Here is a 22,220-nt window from a genome sequence, read left to right on the forward strand (position 1 = left end):
TCTGCTTCCTCCGGTGCAAACCTCAGAGGCGATGTTGTTCCCTTGACTGAGATATATTTTTCCAGCTCCAGCCTCCCTGTGCACATGGAGAGTCCTGACCCATCCGGCACGGCTCAGTTACTTACTGAAAACCCTGAGTCAGCTGAATCATGGCGCTGTTGGACTCTCTCTCACATTCCTCCCGTCTGACTCACAATAGAAAGGGGCCGACCGGTTTCCCTCATGATGAATTACAAATTACACTTCATCACTGCTCATTAAACCTAATGGGGCTCAAAATACTTCGGTCAGTGTTCGAGAATGATGTCATCTCTAACAGAAAGGTCGTTATAACTTCTGGGGTCTGGACACTTTCAGGTTATTTACAGTTGTAGTTGGGTCCAGAACAATTCTATCCCAAGCTGAATCCACTTGGCAGCCCTGTTGAAGTTTCCTTAAGCAACACTAACTCTTATTTTTAATTGTTTATCCTCACAGTGAAGGGTTCCTTGGAAGAAGAGACATTCATTAATATGAGGTAAAGGGGAGAAACTTATCAAACGTGCATTATCAGTCATAAAGACTATATGTTTTTTATTCAAATGTCACTATGTCGGCTGAAATATGTCATGCTGATTTTGCATGACCAAGTTGCCATTTTTTGGTGAACATGTCTCAACAACTACAAGAAGAATGACCATGAAATATATAGAATATGTACTTACTTACTTCCTTATCCTTGCATACTTATCTAGAGAAATATTTTGGACTGGATGGATTGGAAGAAATGTTCTACGGATAATCATGGTTAGGATTTATCATTCAGTGGTCTTCGGGCTTGTCCTCTAAAGCAACTTTGAGGTTGTGTGTGTTTTATTTTTGTGTGTAATCTCTGGATAACCATTGACTGGATTTCCTCAGATTATACAAACATTTATGTTCCCCTCAGCCTGAGCATTTACTTTGTGGTATCTTTTCACAATACTTTCTGGTTTATGACTAAAAACTAAAACCATTTAATAATCCTTTCCTGTGTGTTTGTTGCCAATTAAAGGGGATGTTACAATGCTATACATGAATATACCGATTTTGAGGATCAGTTTTCATCTTGATATGTTCAAAATATGCATTTTTTTCAGGTCAATTTTTATTTAGGCTGTTTTTATGATTGACCATTTAGCCATACATGTACATGTGGGGACCTGTGTGTGTGTGTGTGTGTGTGTGTGTGTGTGTGTGTGTGTGTGTGTGTGTGTGTGTGTGTGTGTGTGTGTGTGTGTGTGTGTGTGTGTGTGTGTGTGTGTGTGTGTGTGTTGAAAGAGGGAAAAACGAATGGGACAGAGAGGCAAAAAAGGGGGCTGATGACTAAGGAGGAAACAACATGAAAGCAAAGGGGCAACACCAAAAGTACAACATGCAGGGAAAGAGAGTAGTGGCTTTATTTACTATACATTAAAGGTATTAGTTTGTCACAGGGGTGAATTTAAATGATTTAAAAAAAGATACTAACACATATGTGAACAAAGTTGTGCACTGTCTCTTTAAACTGAGCACCCAGTGGTGGTCCTCAGTATGAAAGGAGAGTAGATTCAAGTTTACCACAATATATCCACTTACTTCCTGTTGTTCTTACTAACATTTACAATTCATTGACATGTTAAATTAGGATTGTCATTTTTTACATCTGTCATCTGTCAAAAAAGACTGTTGACCGCTGACTGAAGTCTCAAATGAAGCTAAACTTTGTAATTCATTATCAAAAACAAGGGCTAAATACACTGAAGTCACATTGAGGAGGGAAATCCACCTGGCCAGTGTATCTATTTCATCAACACTAACAACTATAGGCTTTAACATCGGTGCAAAGTCTTGTAAAATGTTGTTGTAGCACCCTAATTTCCAAACTAACTAGGCAATTCGAAGTGCTTTACACAAACATTTAACAGATTAGGACAAATTGCTAAAATAAACACATTATAATATCATATTTGAAAACATCTATATATTAAACATATATACATCAGTCATTAATAAGCTTAGATAATACACATATGATCAAATGAAAGGACTGTATTAGAACACATTTGAACCCATTCTTTAGCTTACTGTTCGCACCATGCTCTTACAAAAGTTGACTTTGAATTAATTTGTCCTCTCGGCTGAACTTCTCCAAAAATCTGCATGCAAATAAACAATACACACACTGTATACACATGTATTTTTAGCTACATCCAACTTAGTTTTTTTCTCATCGATGTGCAAAAACATGCTTTTATTTTGAAAAGCCGCCCGACTTCCGGAGTTCTGATGGATAACTGTTGCGCTTGACTCACGTCAGAGAAAGCTACTCTGAAGCGGATACACAAAGGGAGAGAAAGGACCTGCAACGATGGGTATCAAACTGTACTACACCACTGTTACTGCCTCACGGACGGTGAGTGTTGTGGCCTTTATTCGCCGGATTTACCGACATGTTGGTGTTTTAGAGCTCCGGTTGCAGCAGTTAAACAACGCTCAGTCCGACAGACACACCCAGCACCCTATCAGTCAAGCTTCCTCCTGACACACCGTGCAGAGGGCCTGTGCTGCTGTGCGCACATTTATACCTTTATTCTAACCTCAGCATGTACAGGCTGCAAGCTTAATGACAATTAAAGTTATCATTTGTGAAAGTAATGAAAGAAAATATGAATGACTTGAACCCGGATGCATGATTCCACATCCTTTATGCTGGTTATATTGGTGTTTTAGTAACATTTAGCTTGTTTTTGCAGAAATGTCTCCTCAAAATATGGTCAATATGGCTTATTTTAAACATTTAAAATAGCATAGTGTCATTTTACTACACAAGGGTGACCATATGCATCCGTTTCCTGTATTGAGGACTGTAGGCCAGACTCCATGCAGAAATCAGTCTGTTTCAGGTTTCCTTGGTTATTGCAAATATGAATAGTAATGATAAGGCTTCTGCAAAAAAAAATGCAGTTACTGTTTCGTAATAGAGTTAATGCAATAATCAGCACTTGATTTAAATGAATTTTGTCTTGTGTAAGTGACGCATCTGCCACTCAATCTTCTTCCAGTTACTAAGCAAGCATGCGAACCAGTAGCACAAATCCGTAAAGTTACTTAATTAAGAGTTTTCTAAAGTGTTTTTATGTAAGCCGAATTGGTGATTAGACAATTCAATCCAGGGGCAGTCAAATATTTGTATTCTCTGTTGTATGTGTGAGTTGATAAGCTGGATACTCTTAAATATATCAACTTGTCAACGAAGTTTTGAATGATGTTTTGTCACACATCAGGAAGACTCGATTAAACCAGGATGACACATCACAAACTGGCCTTGGAAAACACAAAACCCCTTGTAGGAATTGTGTTTATTTCACTTGGAAAACAGTGTATAACAAACCAATGGGATTAACATCTGGTTCCCATTAGGTCTGAAGGATTCAAGTAGTGAAATTGTTTTGTGACATGCACTATATTTGAACCCTCTCATGTGCAGTAACCATTTAATCTGCTGCTTTGTAGTTGGTTGTTTAAACACTTATTGAACTATATTGTTGATTGACATGCCCCTGACACCCAGTGTACAATTATTGGAGAGCCAAATAGTGATTTATTGAAGGTGATGGTTATCCTCACTATACCACATTCAATAACCCCAGACTTACTTTTAAAAAGTCATATTTCAAATGCAATTTACGTTCAGTATTGGTGACACTGTTCATCACATGATTCAGAGAAACTTTAAACTGTTGAATCTGTAAAACCAATTTCCTCTTTTTCAACTCAAGGAAATGACATTACCCAAACTGTGTGTGTGGCTAGCTAAATGCCAGCTTGTGTGTGTTTCCAGTTAATGTTGTGGTAAGGTGTGGTCACTTTTTACGAAACCCCCTCCCAACTTCCTCTGTCGCCCCAACAGATAGCAGCAGAGCGTTCACATGGTCTATTAATCATCGACAGGGAGCCAGATAAAGCTTTGCTGTTAAAAGGAACAGAAAAACAAAAACTGTAGTTTCTGTCCGGGCACGATGCCTTCAAGAGGGCTGAATGACTCTGCCCTTGAGAAAGAATCATTTCACAAGGTTTATTTACTCATCTCTCTGATAGCCATTAGTGTTTTGGTCCATGTTTATAGACGTAACCTCAATGAAAGCAGGATTTGAGTTGCTATTATGGCTATAATGCTTGTTGCAGATTTAATAACTAATACTCAAATATATTATGAAAGCACAAATTGGTATACAATTGAAAGACATTGATGTGACACAACTTCAACTATCAGAAAAAACACGTTTTATATTGAGTTAAATAATTGTACATTCTGGAGCACCACCCATGATAACAGCATAATAATATAATTAAACACATTATTAATGTGGTCTCCTAATGTAAAGGCACAGTTCACAATATTTCATACACCAAAAAATCACAGTCACATTCTTTATATCAAATGTTTATTGACTAATACCTATAAAAACTAATTCAATTAGATATAAATAATGAAGAAATTAAATAAATGATTGCAACGATGATACATTTATGAATGAAAGTGCACCAGGTGTAGTATGAGTGACCAATATCTGTTAAAACTGTTACCCACTAACTTGGATTTCAGGACATCAAGACTTTTCTGAGTGTTGTTGTTGTTGTGTTGTGCAGGTGAAGTCTCAGCAGGCAGAAGTGATCCGGATCCTGGAGAGTAAAAGCATCCAGTACGAGCTCATCGACATCTCTGTGGGCGGGGAGCTCCGTGACGAGATGAGAAGCAAAGCAGGAAACCCAGCCGCCGTCCCCCCCCAGCTCTTCAACGAAGACCAGTACTGTGGGGTGAGGATGGCACACACACACACACACACACACACACACACACACACACACACACACACACACACACACACACACACACACACACACACACACACACACCTGCCTCGCTATTTTCTATTTAATTTCTTTAAAACTCACTTTAGTCATAAAATTATTTAAATGTTGCTGTGAATTTTACCTAGAGTCTCAAAGTTTATTATTTCAAAAGAGGCCTCAAATTCAATAATTAATGATACAGCTGCATTGATTTTGAGTCACAGGGACACATGATAGTAAATATTTGGACAAAAACAAGACTTTTTTTGAACAAAAGACAGCAGCAATAACAAATAAGTGTTTCTATTTTTGCCCCGTAGTTATAATATCTGGTATGGATTTGGATCATTGGGCTAAAGCTAGCGAAATATGCTAACGGGGTTTAAACTGTGCCCTTTGATTTAGGCTATTTCAGAGCCTTTTCAAATTCCCAATATGAACTTAAAATGATCTGAGCTCAGTTCCCATTAACACATTTTGATAAACTTCCAAACGCTTTGTTTCCTTGTATGCTGACTCACCCCTCCCTCTCAACAGGACTATGAAATGTTTTCGGATGCGGTGGAAGACGATACAGTGGACCAGTTTCTGAAGATGGCGTGAGGAAGGCTACGTTTGACTCTCCATCTAAACCCCCTCCCCCACCTACCTATCCACCCACCTTGTGCCCTCTCAGAGGCCCTTTATCCAGTCTCTCTCTCTCTCTGTCTCTCTCTCTCTCTGCACCACTGGCAGTATCCTCTCACTATCAACGCCATAAAGAAGAATGCCAAATATCCTAACTAATCAGAAGAGAAACATTCCCCGCACTGCACCATTAGACTCTAAATCAGTCTTAATCTGTTCCTTTTTTCTTTTGATTTATTCCACATATTTCCCTGTCTGACCGACTAGTGTTACTCAGAATTTATGGGGTGTCTAAATGTGCGGTAATTAGGGCGACTGGAGATTAGACTAATCCGCAGGATGACAACATTCAACCCAGACTCTTCCTGAATCCTCTGCAGAACAAACTCACATTGATCACTCAGTCTTAACCACTTTGTCGTCTTTTTTCCGTAGCCTTCACGTTCCCATGTCTGCACATTTCTATTTGTACTTCACATGGATGCAAACGCACACAGAAGTAGCAAGGACTGTGATGTCCTTAAATCTAATTAATGAGGAGAGTGATAGCAGCTAAAAAAGGCCTTTGAGGCTGTGAAGCTTTTTGTAATTTTGGTCCATTGATCACCTTATGTCATATATAAAAAGAGGTCCAGTTTTGAAGCAGGATGCATACTAATACCTTAAATTAAGACACAAACTAGTACTTTTCTTACACATTTTCCTTGCGTTTTACATCCATTTCGCCCTCATGTTTGCTGGGACGTTTTCAAAGAAATATCATAACTCGTGCATTGTTTACATCCATGTTTGCTAGCATGCATTTTTCTTCCTCCGTCTTTTTTAAAAATGACTATACTTTGCTCGTTATCACCCAAAAATATAAAGTGAAATATATACTAAGCGACATATCGCTATTAGTATCCACAGGATACAGGATTACATTTTTGGAAATGTCTTTCAAAAATAAAGCCTAAGCACTTGCGACAACAATGAGGCACTTACCCATGGTGGGAATTTATTAAGCTGATCCATCATAGGATGCAGTGTACCGCCAATCTAATATTTAGTGTGGAGACCTTCAGAACTGTATGTGAGAAATAAAATGTACAGGAACTGGAAAAAATAATAGCTAAACCAGAAGGACAAACACGTAACGAGCAACCAAGTCTCATAAAATAAGACCGATAGTTATTTAAGTTATCCTGCTGCCAAACGAGCTGATAACTGATATCCTTGTTGGAGGTACATAAAATATGAAGAATCCAAATAATAAGAGTTGTACTGGCTGCGCCCCTCTTGGTGTTTAATTCAGATGTTTATTCTAGAAATAAAACACTCATTAGATGTATGACAATGGTCACCAATGGGACCAACTTACTAAAAAAGGTTAGTAATTAAAGGTCCGACAGCATTTCAGTATTTAGCTGCTTTGTAAGGCAGATGAACAAGTCTTAATTTCACATTTGGTGCCAATTTATATGCGCTTTGAAGGTGGATTCTCACTGCAGTATTAGCACTTACCTGGCTTTCTCCAGTCTTTTCCATAATCTGTGTAACATGGAAGCTTTGTTACTGGCACCAATAGGAGCTCTGTATTGCTGACTGAAAACAACAACATTTGTGACTGAAAAGAAAGCTTTGAAACTCGTAGCTTTACATTCCTCTGCTTATTTTATGTTACAGTTTCAATGAGGCGTGAAGATGCAGACATGTGACTATGCACCAAAACTCTGCCTCACTCTGAACACACACACATAAAGGTCAAAGCTTTTGTGTTGAACTAAAGTCTTACTAGCCTTTGGGAACAAATACTACATGGGAAAAATGAAGGTTTCACTTATTTGCTCTCTGGCATTCACTCAGAAATGTTATTTGTTCATGTTTTGGGTTGCTTCTCTTTTTTAAAATTGAAAACAAGATGGTTTTCCTTCTCTTCCGCTTCTTATCTGTCAACCCCCAACCCCACCCCATGCTTTCAGAATTGTGTTTCTACGGTTTGGGATCCTTTGTAATGACGGCCTTCACACACAATGTTTGTGCACTGTTTTGTAAGTCGGTGGTTGTGGACGTTTGCCTGTTATTGATGTATGTTCACTATGAATCATGTTTAAGACATTCCATGTCTCTCTCTCTCTCTGAGCTCCTGCTTTTTGCTTTTTTGGACCAACTCCCCTTGGCCAAAAGAAAAGAGAAAATAGGGAATAAAATGCTGATATCTTCCGAGAAGATTGTGAAAGTGATTTATGGGTGGAGAAAATAATAAAAAGGAGTTAAATCTACCTGTCTGGTTTTCTTTCTTGTTAACTCATGGGACCAACCTGAAAAAGAAAACCATAATCCACCCTGGCACCTTGAAAATCTGATCCAGTTATACTTAATTGAAACGAGTCTTTTCCTATTTATAGTCTTCCTATTAAATGGGAATTTTACAGTATTGTGCGGGGAGAGTTGCTGACTCATAAGAGGGGAATTTTTAATTTGCGAGGCAATGGAATATTATGCTCGTGCCTATTCATCTTCCATGATCTGCAACGTCAGTACACTCATACCAATGTTGGGTGTGAACCACACAAGTACTTTACAATTGTATACAGACATTATCATTGTTCGGTGCTCTATAGCGATTGAATATGACATCAAGTACATGCAGATCTAGTTTGTTTTGCTTGTAAATCTTCCAAATGTCATTATTTTGAGTCTCTTCAATTAATGACAGATTAAGAAAGCACACCTTTAACAATTTTTGGATTAATAATTATTTTACCAAAGAGTTTTTCTTTAACTTTTAAACATTTTTATTATTATTAATATTTATTATTGTTTTTTTTTCTTGATTTAGATTTTTTCCCTCATGTTTATCTAAACTTAAATGCGAAACATAAACTCTCAAATTATACATTTACTCAAAGTAGCATAACATTTATCAATAATTAGGAAATCATAGCACAAGGCCTCGTATAAAAACCCAGGTGCAGTACCTCATCGGTTCATTAGGTGGCGCTGATATTAGAATATTGCTATTTTGCAGAAGAAGAAGAAAATCCTCAAACTGGAAAGATTGAAAAGGAAACGGGATCCTGACTTCACAATAAAAGCAAAACATCATGGCATCTCAAACACCAAGTTGCATATTATCCACTTTGCTTAGAATATGTCACATAAATGTTACCCTGCATACATACATATTGCATAGTATTGGATAAAGGAAATGCTATAGGTTACGCCCAGATGAACATTTTTTCCTATCAAACGAGATCACGATAAAAGCTGTGGATATAAGTATTAATAACATATGTAGATGAAGTGACTTGGAAATATGTGTTATATCTATATGGATGTGAATCAGACACACATGTAATTGTTTAGTTATCTTAAGTTGAAAAATCAGAAATAAACTCACACCGAATAAATCTCATCCCATGTGTTTTATTGTGAAAATCACTACCGGATATTGCGTTATTGCAGAGCTTTAAAAAAGGGCAAAACATTTGTCCAAAGAAGGAAGCTGTAAAATATTGACAGGTTCCTGCTGAGGTAAGGTATATTCACGTTTTATATTAGGGCATTGGTGTTAAAAATAAGGAAAAATATCACTTAGCTGGTGTGTGTATAATTTAGTTAGTAATTTCTGTCATTGTCGTTACTGTGCTATTGTCATGAGCAGCTAATTCATAGGTTAGCTACCTATGCTAAGCTATCTGACAATGTTTTGAAGCGATATTAAAGCTGTGTTTATGCGTGTTCTCTTTAACGGGAATGACACGAAAGCTTATGTTTAGCTTTTAAGTCTGTAGTGTTTGTCACATTTGAACACTTTAGTAATTGTTGTCAGCTTTCATATTTAGCAGCCACTGTTTGGTGTTTATGTTAGCAAAGGCAGCAGCAGCAGCAGCAGGTGTTGCTTTGCTCTTCGGCTAAGGTGATGCTGCATCAGATAGATATTTTAAGTTTGTTGGACTATTTTGGAGTTGCTGGGGTCTAGTTTTCTCTCATTCTCTTACATCTGATTCTCCAAACAGCTCTTTTTTATTCAAACGTTATGGGGTTTTTGAAGTATACGTCATACTGGATAAAACACACAGCTACTGTTTAGTGTTAATTAACAGTAATAATCCTGTGGTTTGACAATGAGTTAGTTGTATTAGCATCACTTCACTGTATTGTTTGATGGGATGGTCTACTGCTGATGCAAGACTCATTCTTCCTTCCTACTCATTGTAAAAGTATCTCCATGCTGTTGTTTTTTGCTTAAGTTTTGACATGCATTTCCCTTCAAACTTCTTCTTCCATCCCAATTCAATGGTGGTGCAAGAAATGTCTTTTGAGATGCTCTTTCAACTATGAATTGAAGCCAGGCACTCTCTCTATAAAGCATACACGTTTCATACATGGTGAAACAAACTCATTTAAAGTTAACACAATATAGTTTAAATGGGCAAAATAAAATGTCATTCCAGAAACTTTTTTCTTACCCTGGATGTTTTATTGGAATTAGCTCTCCTGATAAAATATAGGAAGTCAAGTAAAAAGTAGGATTCACAGATGCTATCTTATCAGCTTTATGAAATGTTTTTCTTTTTCTGTCCCATGCAGCCACATGTAAAGATGAGCGTCCCAGACTACATGCAGTGTGCCGAGGACCACCAGACGGTTCTAGTGGTGGTCAAGCCGGTGGGTATCGTCCCCGAGGACCAATTCTTCAAGATCTACAAACGCATCGCCAGCGTGAGCCAGGTGAACATCAGGGACTCTCAGCGCCTCCTTTACATCCGCTATCGCCACCACTACCTGCCGGAAAACAACGAGTGGGGGGACTTCCAGACGCACCGCAAAGTGGTGGGCCTCATCTCCATCACCACATGCAGCTCGATCAAGGACTGGCCCCAGACTTCCGAGCGTTTCCACGGGCAGAAGGAGGTGTACAGCTCCACGCTGTACGACTCGCGGCTGCTGGTGTTCGGGCTGCAGGGAGACATCGCCGAGCAGCAGCGCACAGACGTGGCCTTCTACCCCAGCTTTGAAGACTGTCCCGATGTGGAGAAGAGGGTGGATGACTTTGTGGAGTCCATTTTTATTGTGTTGGAGTCCAAGAGGCTCGACCGGGCCACAGACAAGTCAGGTGACAAGACCCCTCTGCTCTGTGTGCCCTTTGAGAAGAAGGACTTTGTGGGTTTGGACACGGATAGCAGGTGAGTTGTTATGTTTGCTTCAAACGTTTTTAATTGTGGGTAAAAATGTAGATTTTCTTTAAGAAATCAAGCTAATAGGAAGGGTCAAATTATTTAATGTTTCCTTTTGTGGGTGACTGATATTCTGCATTACTTGCTGGTTTTTACTGCTCATTTGTTTCTGTGTCTACTTTCTGTCCTGCAGTCTGGCCTGCTCCAAAATTCTCCTCTCAAAAATCTGTCCTCTGATTTTTGCTTTGTTAATTTTTCGTTTGTTCACCTTGGTTTATTTGACTTTCTTCTTTTTTTTTTCTCTCATACTGTCCTGTGAGTTTATTGTTGGGTGTGAAAAGGTGAGATGTTAGACTCATTAGTTAACCCGACCCCGTCAGCTTCAGCTCTGCCCTGAGAGGAAGCACCACCTCTGTGCTGTTGTGTGTTTTGCTCCTGACCTTAAGCCAAACTCATCTCTCCTCCACAGGTTTCTGTGTGTACACACCTGGAAAAAAAAGCCCTGTAGCTGTAAAATAATGATGGTATAAATAAATACTTTTTGCAAAATAGACTAGCTGCAACAATAGCTCCTAAGATTTAAAGTTCATCACATCCCACTCATTTGCAGCACTGCGTACAATGTTTTGCACACTAGTTGTACATAAAGTTATATCAATCTATCAATGCAGTCTTTTGTTTGACTGAAAACAAGTGATCATTTGAAGAAAAGTTCCAATTTAAACCTCGAAAATAGTCTTTTTTTTAATAATTCACAAGGATAAACCTAATTTCCTGTATACAGATGTTGCGTTGTATGCAGTAAACACATGTTTGCATTTGTCTGTATTCTTCTAACTGCTGTGCACTGACTTAAAATCAATGTTATATAAGCAGTTAAATGGAAGTGCATGAATTAAATGGCATCTGTACTTTCCTTACACTTTGTTACAAAATGCCAGTTATTTCCAGACAATGTTTTGGACATTTTTAGGACATTATTGTTAAATATATTGTTACCTTAAACACTAAACAAAACATGCATGTCAGGCAAGTCAATCTTATGTGCAGATTTTTCAATCAATCTTATGAATTAGGAAATAAACAAATAAATTCCTGAAACTAGTGACCATATTTACAGTAAAAATAAAATGGGGGGGGGGGGAAACTAAATCTTCAACACTGTTTTAAAATTAAGTTATATTTATTTGCAAAAAAAAACCACTGGTAGAGTCATTTTAAAGGAGGAGATGATAGTTTGGAGCCACCGTTTGGCTCAGATCACTGCTGAGGCTCGCCCGGCTTCAGGAGAACATTTGGATAAGAAAGAGCAGTTTGGGATTTAGTTTGGCTGAACAGGCTGGAGCTACACTGCCATGGATCTTTATTCATGAGAGCAAACTAGCTTCCAGCTCAGCACTGCATTTTTAATTTGTATTTTATAACTATTCCCTATTAGATTCTTTCATATAACTCTTATATAGATGAGAAGATTTTGGTCCATTGCTTAATTTCGAGTCCTGTCTTCCAGTTTTTCAGAAAATCTCAAATGTCCTGCTCAAAGGGGCCCATCTTTTCTCCTCACAGCAGTTACATGTCCCTCTTATCCTGGTGAAGCCGTCCTTCCTGACTCCCTGTGTTATTGTGCAGCAGTAGAGAGTCGCTCGTAGGTCGGCTCACTCCTTGTTTTGTTGCTCCCTTTTTGCTTTTGCTCTCCCACCTTGACATCCCCCCTGTAGCTGACTGATAAGATTCTCTAGAACCTCCTCTCCTGGGGCCCTGTTGAAATTGAAACAGGAGACAAAAACTGAAAAGCGCCTCTCTGTTTTCTCCCCGTTCCTGCTGCCGTCTCTCAGGCATTATAAGAAGCGATGCCAGGGCCGGATGAGGAAGCACGTCGGGGACCTGTGTCTGCAGGCGGGAATGCTGCAGGACGCCCTGGTCCACTACCACATGTCTGTGGAGCTGCTCAGGGGGGTCAATGACTTCCTGTGGCTGGGGGGTAAGTCTGCAGAATGCCAGGTCATCACTGAAAGGCTACTTGGCTTTAGTCTAACTTCTTCTTTCTGTCCCCTTGTAGCTGCACTTGAGGGCTTGTGTTCAGCCTCGGTCATATTCCACTACCCAGGAGGCACGGCGGGGAAGACTGGGGGACGCAAGCCGAGCATCTCTCAGCTGGCAGACAGCGGGAAACGCCACCGACCAGGTGAGCACGGCCCTCTGTGACCACGCAGGATGAACCAGTGGTCTGCAGGCTTATTATTATTATAATAATGATAGTAATAATAATAGTGACATGAGGACTTTGCTGTCTGAGTTGTAATGAAGTGTCAATGCTGATTGGCTACTCAAACACCGCCAAGCTTTGCTCAGCCCGCTTGCGTCCTTCAAGAAACCAGCAGCTTCCTGAACTGAGACCTGAAGCTTCTCTCACTCACACTGATGATGACTAATTTAATTCAAACTAAACATCATGAAATCTGTCTCTACTTTTGTAATTAACATGCTATTAACATGGTGTTATTAACACTGCCTTGTGATTAACAACCACACAATCAGAAGAGCAAGTTAGAATACAAGCAGTGATTGCACCTCATGATTTACTTATTCTTCTAGTGTTTCATGCATAGTTTACACATTAGAAAACGTGTCGTGATGGCCTGGTTCATGTCGGTCATCTTGCTTTTTTTTTTATGGCTTTATGCTACTCGCTTTGCTCAACCGATGCAGCCTGCAGTACGTTAGCTTCACTCAACGTTAGCCGAACGAGTAAACTAGGCTTGTTTTAGCCACCAATCTACCATACGTTCATATAGAGATGTGAGACCATGTTTTGCAATGTATTTCCTAAATAAAAAGGCATTCTATTTCACATAGAAAGAGCAAGAGGGACCATTCAAGATTGGTTTTGAACCCCCTATTCCCGTTTAATGACGGGCTGTAATTGTATTTCTACATTTGTTTTTGCGTATTAGACTTTCATTTTGCTCTCCCGAGTATCAGCTGTTACCACAATACATATTATAGATATAGAACATTTCCCTTGCCTCGTTTTTCAAACTAGTCAATGTACTTTCTGCCTGTTGAAAAGGTGAACATAGGGAATGATGAGCAATAAGAATAAATGGATAAAAAATTGGTTTTTTTTTGCTTATGTAGGGCATATATTTTATAGGGTTTACCTCCATTAATAGCTTTAATTGCTCTGGATGGAGTCAGCTGCATGAGTTGATCTTATCACTGTAAGTGTATTTTAGAGGTGATGAGCAGCAGCCTGTGAGCAGGTTGTTGGGACTAACCCTGCTAACTGCGCCTTGCGTCATGGAGTGAATCTGCATTTCTCTCTCTGTCTGTAGGGGCTCAGGAGGTTCTCATTGACCCAGGTACAGTATCTAACCCTCATAGCTCCTGTAGAAACATCTGCCTGTCTGCTTGCACTCACATGTGATTCCATTTCTCATCCCCCATCATCAGCTCCCTGACTGCTATGGTTTTATTTGTTTACTCTGAATGTTGATGATTGTTTTCCCCCCCTCTCCTGTGGCAGGTAGTGTTCTCCTGTGTTGGTTTACCGTTGCTTTTTTTTTTTCGGTTTCCCTAATATACCTGCTCTTTCTCACAGCCAGTTTTCAGTATTACACGATTGAAGACCTTTTATAAATGCTCACTTTAAGTCGCTTTTATTCCTTATTTCATTTTGACTTACTTCGGATTATTACAGAAAAATTTGTAACTCTTTAAAATGTTAAATCCTAGCGCCTTAAACCCTTTGAATCACTATTATTTAACCTCTCATTTTTAAATCCTATGAAAAATAAGTCACTTTATTTCTATTCTATAACATCACATTGTTTCTTTGAGTGTTTGTTGTTGTTGTTGTTGTTGCAAATTGGTGCACAATGAGCTGCATGTCATTATTCACACGTTGTCATATTGACAGCACAACAGTGTTGCTATGGACCCATCCCTGTTGCTAGGTGATGCAATCAAGTGTTCTTTCTTTAATTGGAATTTGGAAGAGATGCGCGTTATAATTGCTTTTGAAAAAAAACAAATCGGGTGCGAGTTTAACTCACAATCACATATCAGAGACTTACAGTACTCCTCATATTACCTCTGTAAGGGTTATTTGGGTAAGTATGTTTAAGATTTCATTTGCAAGGGGATCTCTAGGTGGCATCAGAGCGGTATTAAACACATTTTGAAACACTTTTATTCAACATTATCTGTTATATTTATTTGTATTTGTTCAGTTATGTTCAAGTTCTCCTATTATGCTCTTTTATGGCATATGTTATAGGTCTCAAATATATAAAAAAAATCATGTCTCTGACGTGTTTTGCTCAAAATACCAAACCGATCATTGATTTTAGCATGTCCGCTATCCCTCCAGTTTCAGCCCCGTTTTCGAAGTGCTGATTCTGTGACGGTCGCTTTAAATTTGAGCTGAGCTGAAGCTGACCACGCCCCTTTGGAGCTGAAGCTAGCCACGCCCCTTTGGAGCGTCATGACCTCTCTGTCTGAAGAGAGAAGTTTCTAACGGAGAAACTCGGCTAAACGCTGCCGTGATTAAACCCCACGTTATGTTCCAAACCACATCCAGCATTATTTCTGAAACACTTCTCAGTGTTTACCGCTAGAACAGAGACAGCATATGAATTATATTAACAACAGCTGTAAGTCCCTGCTGCAGACATCCTGCACAGAGACACAGAGGTGCTGCGGAGGGGATTCAGCTCGCGACTGTATATGGGGGTTGATACTTGGGACGTTGCAAGGAGTTCAATGTAAAGCCAGCCCACATTTCTGATATGACGTCATAACCGCAGCAAATCTGGAACAAGCTCGTTTGTACCCACGTTTTTAGAGATGTGGGTAAGGAGGGAAAGAGAGAGGGTTGTATTCTCTGACACTGTGAGTCTCCTTACACACCAGGGGACACATTTATGTATAAAAGACAGCAAGAAGTGCGTTTTGCATAATAGGGGACCTTTAACATCCCAATCCAGTTGCTGAGTTGTTTATGATTTATTGTATGTCTAAATGTTAATTTTGTCTATGTAGATTGTCTAATTAGCTCAACAAGATCTGAATCTACAATCCTAGTCCTGTGAAAAACATCTGTACCTTCGTTGATGTATCCAGACAATCATTGGCCAATTTATTATCTATACCTGTACAAGTTAGTGCCATCTAATACAAGAAACAATAAAGCTCATAAAGCATTAATCATTGAGATCCTAGTGAGTAGTGGTTATAAACTGGATCACATTATATTAAGAGGTGTTTTTGATGTGATGACCTGCCTCCTGAATATAATGCAGTCCAGTACAACACCACTGAGAACTCCAACCTCAAGAATATGTGTGTAGTAAACAAATTCAGGGCAATGCCAATGTAACAACAGAACATAATACTTTTTTATGGTGGTTGTTGCATTTAATTGCACAGGTGTACACAATAAAGAGGCCTCTCAGTGTATTATAAGCATGCCATGTGACGGTACCTTTAGCGAGTAAGTGGTGGATTTAAGTTTCCCCTCCTTCCTTGCTTCCTTTCCTTTTGTGGTGGAACAGACCCAAACTTTTATTCTGAACTTATCGTATACTTTCTCCTTTTCTTTCTGAGCGCAGGAGCCCTCACAGCCAACGGCATCAGTGCCGACACCAGCACTGAGATCGGCCGGGCCAAGAACTGCCTGAGCCCTGAGGACATCATCGAGAAATACAAGGAGGCGATCTCCTACTATGGGAAGGTAATGAGCAAAACACTACACTACTTTGATTATACATACTCACTGATAATATCTGGATAAATCAAATGAAGCCAAGGTATTACGGCCTACATTTTTTACATTTGAAGCTTTAATTTAGGTTTTGAGTTAAAGCCATCACCTGAAAAATGTTGGTTTTGTGGTTGCATACATTTATTTTTTATGGAGCTGTTAGTTAATACAGGTGTGTGCATCCACCTTAGTATTTCACTAGGCCTTTTTATGCTTTTCCTCAAGTGTGCTTTATAGGTTTTTGTTATTTTAATGTATTGTTATCATTTTTTATTTTGAATATTTTATTTATTATTATTTTTTTAGTTGAATTTTAAGACAAATAAACTTGGAGCATTTCAAATCTTCCATCTCGCTCCAGTATTTATATAAATGCTCACGCTATTCATGATAGGGTTTGCGTTCAGGTTGCTTTGATACAAAAACACCCTTGTTATCAGAGATAATAATAATAATAATAATTCATAGGATTTATATAGCACTTTTCCTAATGCTCAAAGACGCTTTACATGAAACCAAAACCGAATCAACAGAAAAATATATAAAAACAACAAAAGTCCTAAATGCGGAGTCGAATGGGGGGGAGGGGAGTCGATGATAGATTGAAAGCTAGAGTGAATAAGTGAGTTTTGAGAGATTTTTTTTGAAGGATACCAGAGTGTTAACCTTTCGGATGCGACTGGGAAGGGAGTTCCAGAGGGGGAGGGGAGGCTGCAGCGAAAGGCTCTGTCACCCCAGGGCCGGAGCTTTGTCCTGATGTAGCCACATGTAATACCCCTCCACGTCACCAGGGGGCAGTGTTTGCTTAGATTTGATGCAGTAACAACACTGTCTCTGTACAGTACATGCTGACAGCGGCTGTTTATTCTTATGTGGGGACTTTGAAATGCTCATGAGGGTTGTGTTGTCTCTGGAAATTGGCAGCATTTTAGTCAGTAAAAGCACTATTTGACAGACAAAACCGTTTGAATTATGCATGTGTTGCTGGCATAATACATCTGTACTCTCCTTTGACTACTGTACAAAGTCACAAAGAACAGTATTAAAGTATTGCTGATGCTTAAGGGGAAGCTGAACAGACTCATTATGCCGCTAAACTATTCAGAAGCAACCCCACGCTTTATCTTCATTATTATAATTGCCTTTTCGTACTGACCTCCCTCAGCCCTTTTACCTGTAACTAGTTCATTCAGAATTAAATTACATCTCAACACATAGCCATTCAGATATTAATTGAATTTTAATAGGCCGACACTGAGGAGTGGAAGCGGGAGAGAAGTTGGGGGGCGACGAGATAAAAGAACGCACACATTTACACGCTGAGCAGCAGCAGCTTAGGTTTCCAGCGAAACAGAGGTTTAAATCCCTGGAAAAACAAGCAACAGGATGCAGGTTATCTCGCTCTGTCACCCCCCCCCCCCCCCCCCCCCCCCCCCCACCCCCCCCCCCCAAATCTGCAGTGACTGATGAGGCTGGTCATATGTTAATGAAAAAACATTCCCCCCTGATTGTGAGGTGGAGGGCAGGAGTCAAGGCGACACTCTTTTGGCTGTTTTCATTAACCTTATCTCTCCCGCAGTACAAGAACGCGGCGTGATCGAGCTGGAGGCCTGCGTGAAGGCCGTCCGGGTGCTCGCCATTCAGAAGAGGGCGAGGGAGGCCTCCGAGTTCCTGCAGAACGCCGTCTACATCAACCTGGGACAGGTACGCTATGGGACCGGGGAAAAAATACATTGACATAAACACTGGACGAATAATATGAGCTGCATATATACCGTTGAATCACAATAACTAGGGTTGGGAGGGTTACTTTAGAAATGTATTCTGTTACAATTACTACCGTAGTTACATGTAATTAACAATAATCTTTACTTGTATAGCACCTTTTAATGCAAGATGCAGCTGCTTTACAGAGCAAGAGCCAAGGAGTTGGATCCCAAAACAGTGTTACTACTAAAATGACCCCAAATGAAATAGATAGGTCTTTAATTTACGTTTAAGGATTCCAAGGGAGTTTTCTGTTCTAAGGTCCAATGGGAGGCTGTTCCACACTTTGGGATCATACATGTTATCAATAACCTAATCCCTGTATCTTAATATTAAAGTAATCTAACCTGATTACTTTCTGACCTCAATATCAAACGCAATGTCAATGAAATATTGATAAGATGTTTTTAATTAAGAGAACAATGTCACCTTAGAAAGAAGAAACCAAGATGTTCAGCTTCAAAAGTGATTTTATTGATAGGAAAACCTGCCTTTCATTAAGCATATTCAGGCTGTAGGCTAACACTGAAACACATGATACTACAGTGTTAAAAAGCAGAAATAAAATCTGAGCTGCTCCCTCTCAGTTTTACACACACACAGTTAAGCTCACACACTATTTTATGAACATGTAGGTTCACCTACTGAATTACAAACAAATGAACCAAAGAAAGTGAAAACCATAAAGCAGATTCAGGCTGTAGGCGTATCGATTCTCACTTAAAGTATTAGCCTACAGAACAGACAGCTGACAGAGTAGAGAGAACAGCTGATCCACTCAGAATTTTGAAAGTAGTCGAGAGTTTTTTGAAAAAACTGAGTTTTGGAAAAAAGTCAAAATTTGAGAAAAAAAGTTTGCTTTTATTTGGAAAAAATTGAGAATTCTGAGAATAAATCAGAAAGTTGGAGATGGTAAATATTTTGAAAATTAAGTGAGAATTTTTAAATAAGTCGAAATTTGTAAAAAGTCAGAATTTTGAGAATAAAAAGTTAAAATCTGGAAAAAAAAGATAAAAATGTAATGAAATGTAAAACTAAATTGAGATCTCAAAGCAGATTCAGACAGCAGATGTATAGATTATATAAAGTATTAGCCTTCAGATCAGAACAGCTGACAGAGGAGAGAGAACAGCTGATCCACTCTGAATTTTTTCGAAAATATGGAAGTTTTGAGAAAGTTTGCTTTGTTTGGAAAACAAATTTAGAATTTAAAAAAAGTTGACATTTGTAGAAAGAGTAAGACATTTGAGGAAAAGTTGAAAATTGGAAAAAATCATTAGAATGTTTTGAAATTTTGGGGCGAAATCTAAAAATATTGTAAGATCTCATAAAACAGATTCAGACCGTTCACACTTAAAGTATTAGCCTACAGATCAGAACAGCTGTCCGAGGAGAGGGAACAGCTGATCCTTTTACAACAAACACTATATACTCTTTTTAGTGACATTGTAATCCTGCTAGTCATCCCCCCAGAAATGTAACTGTAAGGGAGCAGTTAAAACCTATGGTATCCTGATCATGTAATCCCATTACTTGTCATGTGTGACTCCCCAAGCCTGACAAAGACTGCAGGATATCTGACTATTAGCAACAAGCAACAGGTTTATTGCAAAGTAGGTTTACACATAACCAAGAAATTGCTGCGGTGAACGATGGTGCGTGCATAAACGCAGTAAGAGCCACTGATGCCAGTTTATTTTTCAGCTGTGCCATGGTAATTTTAGCTCAATCTAGTGAACAAATTCTTAATTATCCTCCATGTACTTAGCAGGATGTCTCAACAAATGATTATGTTTGGATGATTAAAGATCACCCCCAGATATGTTTGAAGATGAATAAAAACACTCTGCTCTGAATAATAATAATCAGCGTCTGACATCCTCAAAAATACATCCAATCATTCCCCCTCGTTTAAAAATCCACGATCTATGAATATGCAAAAGACATGAGAGCTTTTGTTAATCACTGTTCTCAGCGGATGAAAACTTAAGTAATATGCATTTTCAAAGTTATTGTAGATCCTGCTTATATTCCTACTTATTGTGAGCATCGAGAAACCTCCCCCCCTTCGACACAAAATCAATACACTGAAATCATTTCCCACACTGAAGCTCAAAGTGCCATAAAACCTTTTTCTGAGTGGAGGCAGGATGTTCATGTTGCCTCCATCCCTGCAGCTGACAGAGGAGGAGAAGATCCAGCGCTACAGCATCCTGTCCGAGCTCTACGAACTCATCGGCTTCCATCGCAAGTCGGCCTTCTTCAAGCGCGTGGCGGCCATGCAGTGTGTGGCCCCCAGCATCTCGGAGCCTGGCTGGAGGGCCTGCTACAAACTGCTGCTGGAGACTCTGCCCGGATACAGCCTGTCATTAGACCCCAAAGACTTCAGCAAAGGTAAAACAATTGGATATGTAGTAACCTTATTATGGGAAAATCTGCAGATCAGTCCATTTCAGCACTGCTACTAAAACATGACCTTCATCATGGATTGTGGTCTTTTGGCCTAGACTAGGGCAGGTTAATGCTTGCAGAGGGTTTTTCGTTGGGATGAAATGTTCTATACTTGTAGTAGAAGAGTGTTCTGATATTTACAACTCATTTACTCATTTAAATAGGCAGTGTTTTAACCCAAATATGACACCAACTATATCATTTGTTGTGGATTCTCCCTCAGAACAAGTTCACTACTTTCAATGGAAGACATTTCGTAGTTACAAAGCATAGAGATGTCCCGCCCCTTAGCCTATCACGTGCAATGTGTTGAAGCGCTAGCAAATAGAAGCACAAGTAGTATGTCGTCTTTAGTCACTGTTACGGAAGTAAACAAATGGAGGCATTTCAGGCAGGGGGAGAACACCTCCTTGTGGGGGGAACATGGGGATTTTAGCCTTTGCAGACCGTTTACATGCATGAAAACCTATATAACGCACTACAGGAAAGGGAACACCCCTAAAAAGCATCATATGTCCCTATAGGTGTGACACGGGTCATGTAGTGCTGGTTTCATATCAATAAAAAGCAATTAGTCTCACTGATTCTATCTTTTTCCGATACTGAAAGCCTCGTGCATGATCCATAGTGCGTGAGGGGCAGCAGTGCAGAGACATATTTAATAGGTATCTAAGAAGTGAATCGCTTCATTCCTCCCCAAGCTTTGCTCTCCCCTTCTGCATTCAAGCTGCCACTTGGCTTCAGGAGAGTCTCGGCTGAGATGTGACCCCGGCTTTTATGCACTCTTCGGTAAGGTCCTCCCGTGATAAGCCTCTCGCCTCTGCAGACTGTTGACCCTCACTAGTATAGCAGCCACTCGATGGAGAGCGTCGGCAAAGATAGCTGAGAGAAACTCAAGGTTATCCATATTTCAAGTTATTCAAGGGATACTGACAGGACTTTTCTTAATGTGGTCCTTTTTATAAACTGTGAATGGAAACACCCTGCAGATTGTTGGAGGTCAAATGTTTGCACTTGACTTTGAAAGTGTTTTTTTGATGTGCAATTTTAAAGTCATTTATGAAATGGAACCGGTAAAAATGTTGTGGTAAATATGTAGATATTTCCCGCTCTTGGTGTTTCTCTGTTTGAGAGATACTTAACGCTTTGATTGATTCCTCTGCACTCCATTCAAGGAACCATTTTCTATTACAGTTTTCTTTAAAAAAGAAATACAGATACAGGAGAGAAGATCATTTAGATTAGGCTTAGAACATGGATAACCCCTAAAAGAAATGGTCCCTTCCTCTCAGGAATTAATCATCAATAAAAAGTCAAGAAATAATTACATTTGATTTGATAACACTTCACATATTGTCAATCCCACATGACATGATTCATAAAGCATAAGGGGCAAATGAGTGCCAGATGTGGTTGGAAGTGGAAATATGTAGTTGGCATCAAATTCATTATTTACTTGTATATTTCCCCCGATATTTGTTGCTATATTCAGATGTTTTTTGCCAGTTCCTAAGTCGATATTAGACCTTTTTATCTTCTAATTCATTGTACAACAATATAATCGATTGTACGTGGGTGTATGAAAAGGAAGCGCG

General features: G+C 39.3%; 2 protein-coding genes across 2 annotated transcripts in view; both read left to right on the plus strand.

Moving 5' to 3' along the window:
• The first annotated feature begins 2,275 nt into the window (after window positions 1–2,275).
• On the plus strand, window positions 2,276–7,742 carry sh3bgrl3 (SH3 domain binding glutamate-rich protein like 3). Its single transcript, XM_063898894.1, has 3 exons — window positions 2,276–2,413; window positions 4,651–4,818; window positions 5,392–7,742. Exons 1-3 carry the CDS (start codon window positions 2,369–2,371, stop codon window positions 5,455–5,457), a joined length of 279 nt encoding a protein of 92 aa, XP_063754964.1. The 5' UTR covers window positions 2,276–2,368; the 3' UTR covers window positions 5,458–7,742.
• Window positions 7,743–8,930: 1,188 nt separating this feature from the next.
• Window positions 8,931–22,220, plus strand: part of trappc9 (trafficking protein particle complex subunit 9) — a 170,755-nt gene continuing 157,465 nt past the window's right edge. Inside the window, exons 1-8 of the mRNA XM_063900068.1 lie at window positions 8,931–8,997; window positions 10,057–10,652; window positions 12,479–12,624; window positions 12,703–12,828; window positions 13,979–14,005; window positions 16,256–16,384; window positions 17,993–18,111; window positions 20,352–20,568. Coding sequence (XP_063756138.1) covers window positions 10,069–10,652; window positions 12,479–12,624; window positions 12,703–12,828; window positions 13,979–14,005; window positions 16,256–16,384; window positions 17,993–18,111; window positions 20,352–20,568 — 1,348 coding nt within the window. The 5' untranslated portion in view covers window positions 8,931–8,997; window positions 10,057–10,068. The remainder of the gene's footprint in view (window positions 8,998–10,056; window positions 10,653–12,478; window positions 12,625–12,702; window positions 12,829–13,978; window positions 14,006–16,255; window positions 16,385–17,992; window positions 18,112–20,351; window positions 20,569–22,220) is intronic.

This window comes from Eleginops maclovinus, chromosome 13, assembly GCF_036324505.1.
Source record: "Eleginops maclovinus isolate JMC-PN-2008 ecotype Puerto Natales chromosome 13, JC_Emac_rtc_rv5, whole genome shotgun sequence".
NCBI lineage: Eukaryota > Metazoa > Chordata > Actinopteri > Perciformes > Eleginopidae > Eleginops > Eleginops maclovinus.

Bases quoted from the DNA above. Each gene is read 5' to 3' on its own strand.
- sh3bgrl3 (XM_063898894.1), top strand. From the start codon at position 2,369: ATGGGTATCAAACTGTACTACACCACTGTTACTGCCTCACGGACG. The intron at 2,414-4,650 runs GTGAGTGTTGTG...TGTGTTGTGCAG, and splicing joins CTGTTACTGCCTCACGGACG to GTGAAGTCTCAGCAGGCAGA. The intron at 4,819-5,391 runs GTGAGGATGGCA...CCCTCTCAACAG, and splicing joins ACGAAGACCAGTACTGTGGG to GACTATGAAATGTTTTCGGA.